Here is a 13,055-nt window from a genome sequence, read left to right as displayed (position 1 = left end):
CGTAGTGTCTGTCCCACTTTGCAGTGGACACCCACACTTACAATGAATGGCACGCACTTATGGCATCGGTTAAAATACTTATCACAAACTAGCTTGTGACTTGACTAGCAGATGGACGATAAATGGGAAGTGAAAATGGTGTCATACCACTGCGTATGTCGGACAATAAAGCAAAATTTTCATTGGAAAAGTTTATAAAGGCAGGAATATAAAAACAACGAACCACGAGAGAAATATCAGCCTATACGTAATATGGCAGAATGCCTTGATTTTCAAAATATGGCTTGCGCATATGCAACCTTTTTTTTTTTTTGGCAACTTTTTCGGGACTGCCGAAATAGTGCGCGACTTTGAGGGATCTTTGAGAAAAATGTTAATTGAATGAATATTCGCACGGTTCTGCTGTAGCATACCCTGGTGCGCAGCTATTTGGACAGTCTTTCCAGCATGTAAAATATGTTTTGTTTAAACATTATAAATAACTTGAAGAAAAATCCCTCTCCACTTGCAGCAAAAGAAAAAAGCACAAGTCAGAAAAGGCATGAATATAAAAATAATAGACTACAATTAACATACTTTAGAATGTGCAACATGTACCGCATTGCCTCTTTTTTTTTAACTGGGAAAACTTTGCGCACCTAAGTTTCTTCTTTCAGTGTTGTTCAGCACCATTCAGTTCTTATGGCGGTTGTTGCAACTGATTTACCTATTCTCTTTACACCAGCAAAATGAAGAGAAGTGGAAGCATCAGGGACCTAATATGTTATGTGGTGAAATCTATTAGGCCAGTACAGCTTCCTCAAACCAAGGAATCTTCACAGTGCCCTATAGATTGCGAGGCCCATGGAATTGGAATTTCACTTAGAGTCGCTTCTTCCCAAGATACATTGGAATGGGCATGCGTTGGTTTCTGGGGGATTTACGTATGAACCTATATATTTGTGTTTTCACAAATATAGCTTGTATCCACTAGGTCACGCAAAAGTTTAGAAAAGGGACTCAGGGCAGTGAGAAGTTCTTTGATCTGGCTCTGAGTGCTGTGCCCACATCTTTGCTCAGGTTGCAGACCATATTCCTGTCTAAGTGAAAACTCGATGCTGTTCTGCGCCAGCAACAGCAGGTCTTTGCCATAGGTTGTGGAAACGCTACCACACAGAGGTAGAATGATGAAAGCAATGATCATGCATACATATTCAAGACTGAGCGATAGCTGAAATGGTGCTCCCCTTTGGTCGCTAGCTGATTAAACAAAACGTCGCAGACTAAGTGGCGGAATCACGAAATTTGACATCGGTTTCTTTGTGCAGCCTGATGAGAGTTCGATGTTTTTTCCTGAGCTTCCATTGAGCTCCAGATAAAAATCTTTGGGTTGCAGCCTGCTCAGGAACAACCATATAAAAGTTTTCTCCTCAGCCACCTTCTAGATGACGAGGCACATTCCAATTACAGATATTTGAGCTCATGCAAAACCGTCGTTCACGTATGAACGCTAGTTTATGGGGCTGTCTTCAACAAGTACAGGTGTCCACTTTTTCCATGGCATGACTGCGTAATATTTGCCTATGTCCATCTCAAGCGTTGACTTTTGTGATTTTATTTCTTGCAGGCTGATGAGAATCTCTTCCAGCTGCAGAAGCTTCCTTTGAATGATGACATGCTTTCGACTTGGGCTCTCCTCCTCAGTCGGGCAGTGACTGTCCTACCAAAGCTGACCACCGACCTCCTTCTGCAATTTCCAAACACAGCTGAAGGTATGCACAGTTGTTTGCATGTTGGCATTTTTTTGTAAGCGAAAGAATGTAAAGCATTGGTTAAGGGAATAGTAGGAGTCAACGTGAGAATTAAGATTGCTTTTAAAATATCCAAACGCACTAATACTACCAACGCAGCTGTTGAAATGCCAAAGCACTGAACTGTCCATAGTGATCAGTTTCCAAACACAGCTGAAGGTATGCACAGTTGTTTGCATGTTGGCATTTTTTTGTAAGCGAAAGAATATAAAGCATTGGTTAAGGGAATAGTAGGAGTCAACGTGAGAATTAAGATTGCTTTTAAAATATCCAAACGCACTAATACTACCAACGCAGCTGTTGAAATGCCAAAGCACTGAACTGTCCATAATGATCAGCACAAACTGATCATCATTGAAGATGGCAAAAATTATGGGGCCTAATAAGGGCATGACGCGACAGTGTAGGCTAGCATCTGACGTATAAAGCTTGATCGTAGTTTGCCTTAGCCTAACAATGTGCAGTCTCAATATAAATTTTCTTTGGTGCCTTTTTACTGGCTTCTTGTGGTGGGGTGTGTAAACAGTTGAGTGTGATAGTAAAACGGCACGTGGTCCTTTCTCTGCTGTGCAGCATCGGGTGTGAATGTGTCCCTGCTCGTGCAACAGCACCTCCTGCTGAGCATGATCTGTGCCACCCAAGTGCTCACCTCGCAGCAGTCGGTGCTCAGGCAGGTGTTGCTCCAGAGTGTGCCCACGGAGCAGCAACAGCAGCACCAGCAGCATCAAGCAGCGGCCGGCACTGAGGAAGAGGTTGCAGCTGAGATGCACTCTCCTCTCACCCTTGTCGAGCAGGTCATGGCCACAGCTACGCAGCCATCACCTCTGAGGCCCATTTTTGGGAGACAGGAGCTAGAGGTGGGTTCTCAACGCATCACAGGATGCCAGCAGCACTAGCTGAGTTGGCTTCTTTCTTCTTTTTTTAGCGTGCTAGCACTAAAGCTTCCGCTTAGCCTTGTCGCCATTCATGTGATCTCTAAAGCCTCCAGGCTCATACAGCAGTGACACTTGTGCAACACATTTGTGTCTGTGTCAGAAGTTTGTGTGATGTCACAAGACCACAGCTCACGGCCAGATTGGCACGAGCTGCCAACTTGAGCATTACTACTCTTGACGTGAGAATCAAACCCACTGGAACCCTTGGATTCAGAGTCAAACTTTGCTCATCTTAGACCATGCAGGTGCAATTCATACAACTTGGCTAAAGCAGGGCTTTATGTCTATTGGTCGTTTTTTTTCCTGGAGTATGGTAAATTATGACGGCATGGTAATGAATATATGCAACCCGAAACAAGTGAAACCCGAAGTGCTAGTGCACCTAATTCCCGTTTGACCTAAGCGCACTAGATTGGCGGTCATTTTTTATTTTTTTTTTATGTAATACGCCTTTTGAACGAGTGGTCTGCTCATACACAAAGTCTTAGCAGCACACGATAGAACTAATTCGTGTGGTGTTGCTTCAGGCTGCTCCCATAGAAAATGCTTGGGAAGCGACAAGAATGGCATCACCATTGCCACACCTTCGCTTCCACTTAACAGGAACCGACACGTGAGCGTTGATAAATGCGTGATGAAAAGCTGAGTTGCAGGGAAAGCTCTCAAATTGCATCGTAGCTCAGAGGAGCAACGCTAAGTAAGCGTTGGCAGCATTCTAGGATACGATTGAAAATTGGAGTCCGGAATGAAGCTGCACCTCACCAGCCATCTTGACATAGTAGACATTGCTTCCCTTTGTTCCTTGCCCACAGCTGCACTGATGCGGCGGCTCCGGCTTTAGCGCATGTTGTAGTTGGTTCTGTTGGTATCTAGCTTTTCTTTACAACCTATTTTGCACAAAGATGATGCGTTAACTTTTCTTCTGGCATCCCTCTGCAGGCTGCAGCCGTTGCTCTTGTCCAGTTCCTGATAGCTGAGGGGACACGCAAGAAGCGTTCTACTCAACTGCTGTCTGAAATTGAGTCCACCAATGCAGCAGAGCATGAACCAGTGGCGGACAGCCCCACGAGCGAGGATGGTGCAGCTGCAGACCACTATGGCAATGATAGTGTAGCAAGCCTACAAGCCACTGGCCGATCACACAGGGCAAAATCCAAAGGGTCCTCATCTCGACGTTCCTCCCTATCCACGCCCCATGGCCCCGTGGCAGCTGCTCCCGCAGCAGTGCCCATTGTGCAGCAGCTGGTGGAGATGGGCTTCTCCAGACACAGTGTGGCGGTGGCTCTCAATGCACTGGGTGCGTGTGGTGCCTGCGCGTGTTTTGGGCACCCCTCATATCACGAGAGTCAGAACAAGGGGGGTGAGGGGGTTGTTAGAGGAGTATGGTAGTAAAATGGTGTGCATCTTATTTTATTTTTACAAGAAGATTAAAATTTCAGTGCCTTCACAGTACATATTGATTATGATAATGGGATCTGCATTAACCAGGAACTTCATGCCATCTGGTGTGGTATCTGGCTTACGAAGAGGCAGAGCTTGCGTTGGCCAGTAGATAAGGAATCATTTTGTTTCATGATAGTTTCCATTCCTTTCTGCTAGAATCTGTGTGATGTCTCGGAGCAAATTAAAACTCACCTGATATAAGGCTTACACCTTCAACAGTAGTTTTGTTTGATCATTTTCATATAGGCGGTCGTTGCGCACTAAGCCTTACTGTAGCCCTCAAGAGGGCCATCTGAATTGGCTGTTTTGCCATTGTGTTTTGGTTAACCCACTCATTTACATCTTGTGCTGGATTAATTTTGTTACCTTAATACAGTTAAACCTGTTTGCAGTGAACCTTTATGTAGTGAATTCTTTGATAATGCGAAGTTTCACTTTTCCCCAATGCTGCCTCTATTGAGGGACGTGTATTTGCGAACTACATGTAATGAAGATGTTGGGCTACTTGACTTTGGTATAATTATGAATTCACTATGCCGAATGTCTGTCTCCTGTGCTGAATTACTGTACATTTAGCAGAGCTTCAGGATAGCTTTATTAATGATAAAACACACTGAAACAAGAGAAATGTTTATAAAGACAACAATTAACTCCAGTTGACACAATGCACTGTGCTCTAGCTTTTTCGGCACAGCAATGTAGCCAACACAGCAGTCTCAGCAATATTCGCGTTTAGAACATCACACTACATAGGAGTACAACAGTTCATGCTCGAAAGCACTGAGAAACAGTAGCACTATTTCACACCTCTGCACAAAGAGGTTGCCACAGATTCCTTAGCATGGCAAAGAGCACAGCACCACAGCCATTCCATTTCAGTTTTTCCTTAGAGATACATTAGAAGTGCCAAAAAACTAGTAAATGTGCCACTGCAAAAGGAAGCATATTGCTAAAAATGCAAATTACTTTGTAATATGTACTATTGTATCTTTCAGTTACTAAAATGCAGCAGGCGTAGAAAGGGGCTTCCTCTCAAGACATGGCTTTAGAAGGAGGGTATTGGAAAAGTTTTCTGCTTGTAGACTTGATCGCATGGAGCAGCTGGGCTTCATTTATTCAAGCTTAATTACTTCACATGTGATTGTTGCCTAAGTGGAGTAATCAAGATTCAATATGTTCCTTAACGATTCAGGATTTTAGTTTGAAAAAAGGAATTCTTTTTTCTGGGTTTAAATTAGCATCCTGCTTTTATAAAAATTATGAAAAAAATGTATGTTTCTTTTTCTTCGCTGTCTGCAGCTGGCTCCTTCCATGTGATGCCCAGCCCTGAGGCCATTGTATCCTGGCTTCTGGAGCACGAAGATGAAGTTCCTGGTGTGTCAGACGATGAGAGCATAACATCCCTCGACAATTGTTCTGAGTCTGATTCTTTCTCGGATGACCTTTATGAAGCAGAGGGTGCGAGTTCCTTGCCAGAGGTGGGCATATGAAGAGCATGAGCATAGTTGTGCAGGGTTATGGTTATTTCTGAAAAACTGTGAGCTCATTTTGGATTAACCACAGCATAGCTTTATAGTAACCTTGTTTGAGGAAGTGTGCTTTTCATGCTTTAATCCAACTGTAGCTCTACACAAGCTAAGAAACGTTTGTGTACATTGCAAACAATATTTGCTTTGGTTTCATAATAAATTTGCTGGCATTGCCATTCTTACTGGGTTGTTGCACGTTTTGGTCAGAATATGGCTGTACATTCTATAACAAATTTGCTGTCGAGCTATAACCTAGGCCCAGTTTTTTTTTTTCTTTTTTTTTTCTGAATAGACAAATTTATAAATGTTCTAGCATTGTTGCCGGTTTTTATTCCTCTTGAGGCATGCCTGCTATTCTTTAGGCAGTTATGGTTTAAATTGTGCCATTACTTGCAAATGTTCCTTGTGTTTCAGCTTTAGTGTTGATGCCTGCATGGGGTAGGACCTAAATATGACCTGTTATATAGTATATACTCAGTTCTAATACACAGTTCCTTTCTGAAAAAACTCACTTAAACATGGCGAATTCATTAGAATCAAGTATGAATATGAAATTATGCCAGCAACACCCTTTTTGTCACCAGTGTCACAAACTATTGGCTTTTCTTGTGCATCGATCACCTGCTGCCGTTGTGAATAACAATAGGCCTAGTGGCGTCTGAACTTTCTGGTCAGCAAGGCTTCGACCTGAACTTTATCCTGTGAGGAAGTGTCTGTTGTGAAGACACTGAGTTCACATAAGACACTGGGTGGGAAAAGAAATAATTGGTTTACAGGAAAGATTCAGTATCTATCACACTTTTTCTGTGGACACCTGAACCACACAGTAAGGGAATAGAAGAAGGTGGGAGTGAAAGAGAAAAAAGAAAGAGGAGCTGTAGTGGAGGGCTGCGGAGTAATTTCGAGCACCTGGGGAGTTTTAATGTGCACTTACATCGCACAGCACACGGATGCCTCTCCATTTTGCCTCCATCGAAACGCAGCCGGCTGCGGTCGGGTTCAAACACAGGTACTCCTGTACAGTGGTTGACATCGGCCATACCATGCCGAATACGCCAGTTCTTGTCTTGAATGTCAAGAAAAAAAGAGCGATCTGATATGTGTAGAAGCAAGTGGCAATTGGGTGACCTCACATGCATTTGGCGTTCCTGTAACTTGTGTGTGTGACCGGCAGAAGCAAAGAGACAAGATTTTTATCAGCAATTGGGTCCAGAATGGTTTTAGCGCACCTAAGAAGGGCCGGCTTTGAGCAGTATAAAAGAGTTTGCCAACTTGCAACAACGGTGAGCAGACCACAAGCGTCAGAAGTCTAAAGTTAAGGCTATTCAGCTGGCGGGGCAAAAAGATCTAACACGGACAGGGGTAAAAGCCAGCAGATGCTGGAAAGGTTCATGTCATAATCAAGGACACGTTACAATTGAGTAAATAAGGTAATGCGCTCAAATTATTATTTATCTTGTTCGATGTAAAGTCCATAGGAGTGATGTTAGAAAATTACTGAATAGAATACAGGTCCTAGGAAATGGGTTAAAGCTTTCCACTGTATATAGCAAAACCATTTTGTTTCTGAAAATATGTACTGTGGATGTCTTCATTATTTTCTTGCATGTAGTGCTATGCGTTTTCACCAAGAAAGGCTTCTCTCCTCTGAGGTATAATCTTGGCCTTCACAAAATTGTGACATTTGCAAAAATAATTTTTCTGTTAACCATAAATCTTACAATGTTCATGTCCCTTTGTTGCAGGCAGCATCAAGTACAGGCTACCTTTGCAGAGCAGATTTCACAAACAATGATGATTATGCTGTTTACATTCGCAACCGGATTGCACCTGGCATGTTGGTTCATTGTTGCCGAACGTATGAGGAAGTTCATGAAGGCGACATTGGCCGTGTGGTGGAGGTGAGGACAGCTTTCATGTGTTAATAACAATCTGCATCCAGTGTTTTGCATTCAAGCAACACGTCTGCCACGGCTCGTATGACAGCAGCTGTCCACACAGCTCCTTTGCCCAAACAAGCTCAATTAGCCCTGGCATTGCAAACTGCTCAACAGCCGTGCCATGTTATTGCTGTGGTGAACCTCATGCTGAGGTTTGGGTCAAAAAGTTCTATATGGTTGGCTAGAAAAGCATATAAAGAAATGCAGTGTCTTAATGCTGAAATGTGTGAAAATAGTTGGAGGTGGCAAATATCAGAAAAGCCTGACCAAATGAGTACATTATTGTTCCTGATTGTTTTTTTGCCAGAGAAAGTTGAATGTTTGTGAAAAATACAAGAAACTGAAGGCCTCTAGAGTAACTAAATGCAGCCATAATTTTTTGTTGATGCCATAAGGACATCTGAACTGTAGCATATCACATAGTAGCTGTGCTTGATCACTCTGTCGTAGAGCCAGAACTGTCAGTGTCCGGAGATGGCATGGACTCCACGGCATGAATAATCACTTTAGGTGTGACCTCTGGGTTCATGTGTTGTTGTGTTATGACAATATGTAGCAGATGGTGGCACAGAATGCTGAAAACCGACTGAAAGCAACCGATAACTATATCAGTGTGTTGTTGCATAGGCCTGGTACTGACGGTGCTGGGCAGGTTTTACATGCATCGCAGTTGTGTACTAATTAATTTGGGGTCAAGTGTTTGAGAAACGTAACGGAGGTCAGAATGAGTTTGCAGAGGGCTGCCTACAGCTTGAAGTTTAGGTGAACTGTAATCACATTTGCCAAAAATGTTTGCCAAGTTTATTATTCAAGTAAATTGTGATTTCTTGGCCCGTCTAGCCGAGATATTGCCGTTAAAAAAAAGGAGGGAGGGCTCATTTTAGATTTTTTAAATCTAAGCAGCCAGCTAACCTTGGGCATCACAATTGTGAAAAAAAAAAAGGAGATAGGAGGGGTGCTTAGAATCAATAAATATGGTGAAAAAAATAGGCGTTTAACAGAAGGTGAGAGAGTCCCAACGCTGTAAGAGCAGTCCCACTTGCCACTGATATTGGATGTGATTAAACATTTTGCCTGAATTTCGTGTGAATTATTGAATGTGAAACAAGAATAGTAGTGGGCAGGAGAGGAAATTCTATCCACTGCACTCTGTGGATGCTTCAAGTGCCTTTGAACCACTCATTTCCCACAAGGCATTTGGTGTCATGCATTCTTAACTTGTCATTTGCTGCTATTTATGATCGTGCAGGGTGCAGGCTCTTTGAAGGGAGCTCGATTGTCAGCTTTACTGTGGCTGCCTTCTGCAAAGTGCAGAAGAAGAGGGTCTTGCTTGTTTGTTAGGGTATGCTAGAGCATGTGTTTCCATTGGCACCTGCTTGCATGCATACCAGCAGAGATTTGTTTTGAGAGGAGTGCACGTGAACGCAACTGACCACTGTGCTGTATAATGCTAATCCTGCTTGTGTATTAATGCCACCCACCACCACCATTGCTGTAACAGTATGTTCTTGCATCTATGGTTCGTAGTGCTGCTCAACATACATAGGAGGACAGAAAGTCGGGCTAGGGTGGATTAAGAAGTTCACAGGGATCAAGTGGATGCAGGTAGCTCAGGACCGGGTTACTTGGAGATATAGGGGAGAGGCCTTCGCTGTACAGTGCGTATAGTCCTGCTGGTGATGGCGATGAACATACGAAAACACACTGCAGGTGGATCACGATGGCCTCCACGACCTTAATGTATTGGTCGACTGGCAGCACAAAGGGGGTGCATACTGGGTGCGATACATCCATGTAGAGCTGCTCGGTGAGTCGCAGCAGTCAGCCACATCCCCAGCCGGCCTCATGCCAGCCCCACAGCCACAGCCGAGCCTGCGTGTGGGGGACCGGGTGCGCGTGCGGCCCACGGTCAACCAGCCCAAGTACAAGTGGGGCTCGGTGACACGGTCCAGCATCGGCACGGTCACCAGTGAGTGCTCTGCATTGAGTGAGTTTACCGAGACAAAGCCGGGGGGTGCTGCTGGCAGATCTCTCTCTCTCTCTCCTCTGTCTTTCTTGCAACAGCTCCCTCTATACCTAAAAAAAAAAAGTATGGAAGCTCTTGTTTGGATATTCCTGCAACCACTTAATTGTCTTTTCCTTCCTTTTTTTTTTTTTTTTTTTTAAATTTTGAGCGCATGCACTAGGTCTTGGTCAAAGGGAATGTAAATATGTAGGTTTTGGGTTTGCTAGCTGTGCTGCTGAAGCATTTCAGGTGAACATTTTCAAATGCAGCTCATGAACCTCGTTTTTGATATGGAATTGTAGCCTTGAGAGCGCAAGAGATTGAAAATAATTTAGGTGAATGACATGAGATTCGCGACTTTGTATTGGAATATCAAGCAAAACAAGCTGGAGTTCCAGCTAGCTTCCTTATTGGCTGTTCGAAGTAAAAAAAAATCTTATTTGCTAAATTTATTTGATCTGTAGCTTCATTGATCAGTATTGTGTGCAGTTTATTTTTTTTTTTTACATAATTGGATGGTTAAGGATGTAAATATCAGTTTTACAACTTTTGTTTATCTTTTTATTGTTTTGATAACAAAATAAAACTTTGTGTATGTGCTTGTTTCTCTAGATATCAGCCGGAACGGTCGGGACGTGGCTGTTGACTTTCCGCAACAGTCAAATTGGATGGGGCTGGTATCTGAAATGGAGCGTGTATCTATCATCCATGAAAACATTATGTAAGTTCAGCCTTATCTATCTTGATCTTTTCTCACAATTCAAAACATTCCAAAAGCCACTGCTGCCTTGAACATTTATTTCTTCAATAACTAGGGACAACTTTGCATTTTTTTTAGAAAGCACAATGCGTATTTGTACCTTGAAGCTTTGACAGAAACTGTCATTTAGTGATTTTGTACATTTATGAACAATGTTATGAGAAAGTGACAAAGGTAGCAATAGGAGGCAGCCCTAATATGGCTCTTAGGTTTTCATTCCACACATTGGAACAGTGTACATTTACCATCTGCATCCATAGGTCAATAGGTCTAGTTGGAGATGGGTAAAGCGGCTCACTTTAATGAGCGGCTCAGAACGGCTCAGCTCACTGTAGTGAGCCGGCTCATTTGAATGGCTCACCGTTAACTGGGTCACTCAGGAGCGAGCAGTGGTTCTATTGGAGAGAGAGAAAGCCGGTTCTGTCTCTCTTTCTCTCTCATTCACTGATCCATCCCCGTTTGACCTCCCAATTGATATGACCGTCAAAAATATTGATATGACCGTCAAAAAAGCTGGGAAAATGCTCAACCTGCTCATACGGACCCTTGGAACTGCTCCTCAGATTCTTAAAAGTACTGCCTACAAGTCACTGGTAAGGCCTCAACTGGAATATGCGTCTGCAGTATGGGATCCGCATCAGCGGTACCTGATTGATAAATTAGAAGGTATACAAAACCGCGCAGCCAGATTTATATCAAGGCAATATTCCAGACATGTCAGCATAACACAGATAAAGAAACACATAGAACTCGAACCGCTACAGATAAGGCGCCAGAAGCAAAGGCTCAAACTTCTGCACTCAATATACACCGACACAACAGGCATTGATAAGGAAAAGTACCTCAAAACAGCCCACTATATTTCTAACAGGACAGACCACAGTTTTAAAATACGAGAAATGGCGTGTAAAACTAACTACAAAAAGTACTCATTTTTTCCACGTACTATTTCTGAATGGAACAAGTTGCCAGCTGATGTGAGTGCAGACCGAGATGTATTTTTACGGCTAATCAATGATTTGTGATTTTACTGTTCCTTCAAACTATTATTGTTGACCGAATGCACTGTTGTTCCTCTTGTATTTTTTTTTTAATTCATTACTCCTTTGTCTACCCCCCCCCCCCCCCCCCGCTTTTTTTTTGTTCTTTCTCTCGTGTGATTTTTTTGTTGTTGTTTATCTGCTCGTCACTTTAATGTTGTACCCACTCCCCTGCTATAATGCTTCGGCGCTGCAGGGTGTACTGAAAATAAATAAAAAAAATAAATAAATAAATTGTTCTGTTTCAGCCGGGTGGCTGGGTGCGACTTTCGCATTTCTGTTAGCGGTGCGACAAAGCAACTGCTCTCCAGCCCTTCCTCGTAAGAGTCGCAACCACTCTCTCACTAGAGCACTATACCCTCCTCTCTTTGGGCTGTCTTTTTAACCGCTCTTATTAAAGAATGAGTGAACCGTAGTTTAGCAAAAGTTAGTGGTGGTTCTTTTGGATTTTGGAGAGCTGGTTAGCACTATCGTTAGTGAGCCGTGCCGAACCTTGCCGTGCCGTCCTCAACGAAAGTATGGAAATAATTGTGTTGCCATTCTATCTCCTTTCGAGGTGACTACAAAATACTAGTATACAGCAATATCCGCATTTTTTTTAGATGCGATTCTTTTTCTTTAAGTCCACTATATTTCCTGGAGGTGCACCCATTCTCCAAGAAAGGATTTCGTTCATTTCTTATCGTATCGTTTCAAAATTATCTGAATAACATTGACCATCATGCACCATGCTGAGGATTATCCCTAATAAATGCTTGGCGCCATCAATCTAAAGATAGCCCAAAATCTCATGTGGGCTGACTATATTAATAAATACAGATAGTGATGGATGTAGACAAGTATAGATAGTGAATTATAAATATAGAGAAAGCAGATTAACTGATTCTAGGTCCCTCCAGTGAAATAGCTCCAGTGTCTCCTCTCCGGAGACTGGAAATTCAGGGAGAGCCTGAAATATAATGTAAATGCATGGTTTTTTTTTGTTTTTTTTTTTTTTTTAATGCAGTGTGCACTTTGTAGCTTGAGTCTGCATTAGTCCTTCTTTTGTAAATTGCGTTTTTTTGGCCCTGCCCTCCGCCTCCCCCCCTCCCCCCCCATATGCTTTCTCTGAATCGTTTCTCTTATATTCTTATAGCCCTTTCTTCTTATAACATTAAGAGATAGGAAGCGTGCAGAGTGGGTCAGAGAAATAACTCAAGTTACTGACATTCTAATGGAAATCAAGAAGAAGAAATGGGCTTGGGCAGGACATGTAGTGCAAAGAGAGGAAAACCGATGGTCATTTAGGGTAACAAACTGGATTCCAAGGGAAAGAAAGCATAGCAGGGGGCGGCAGAAAGTTAGGTGGGCGGATGAGGTTAAGAAGTTTGCAGGGGTCAGGTGGATGCAGCTAGCACAGAACCGGGTTAATTGGGGAAATATGGGAGAGGCCTTTGTCCTGCAGTAGATATAGTCAGGCTGATGATGATGATGATGAACCCTTTTGTTCAACATTGCGGCAGTTTTTGTCAAGGCCCACGACCCTTAGCCCCCGACTCCTCCTGTTGTTTCCTTTCTACTTGGCGACAAGTTTCTTCCCCGGTCCCCTAACTCAAACATGTTCATTTTTTCTG

The 13,055-nt window shown here is 43.0% G+C and overlaps 1 protein-coding gene across 2 annotated transcripts in view; it reads left to right on the top strand.

Moving 5' to 3' along the window:
* HERC2 (E3 ubiquitin-protein ligase HERC2) overlaps positions 1-13,055 on the top strand; it is a 131,196-nt gene that overhangs the window by 77,226 nt on the left and 40,915 nt on the right. The window contains exons 40-46 of one of the 2 annotated variants that reach the window (XM_084601226.1): positions 1,607-1,751; positions 2,364-2,647; positions 3,665-4,022; positions 5,468-5,646; positions 7,443-7,598; positions 9,348-9,606; positions 10,255-10,363. In XM_084601226.1, the coding sequence (XP_084457352.1) occupies positions 1,607-1,751; positions 2,364-2,647; positions 3,665-4,022; positions 5,468-5,646; positions 7,443-7,598; positions 9,348-9,606; positions 10,255-10,363 (1,490 nt within the window). Of the gene's footprint in view, positions 1-1,606; positions 1,752-2,363; positions 2,648-3,664; positions 4,023-5,467; positions 5,647-7,442; positions 7,599-9,347; positions 9,625-10,254; positions 10,364-13,055 lie in introns of both variants that reach the window. The other variant, XM_084601225.1, reaches the window with a different exon arrangement.

The sequence above is a fragment of the Amblyomma maculatum genome, chromosome 4 (assembly GCF_055883805.1).
Source record: "Amblyomma maculatum isolate TAMU_Amacu chromosome 4, ASM5588380v1, whole genome shotgun sequence".
In the NCBI taxonomy this organism is placed as follows: domain Eukaryota; kingdom Metazoa; phylum Arthropoda; class Arachnida; order Ixodida; family Ixodidae; genus Amblyomma; species Amblyomma maculatum.
This window is presented reverse-complemented; position numbering and strand designations above follow the sequence as displayed.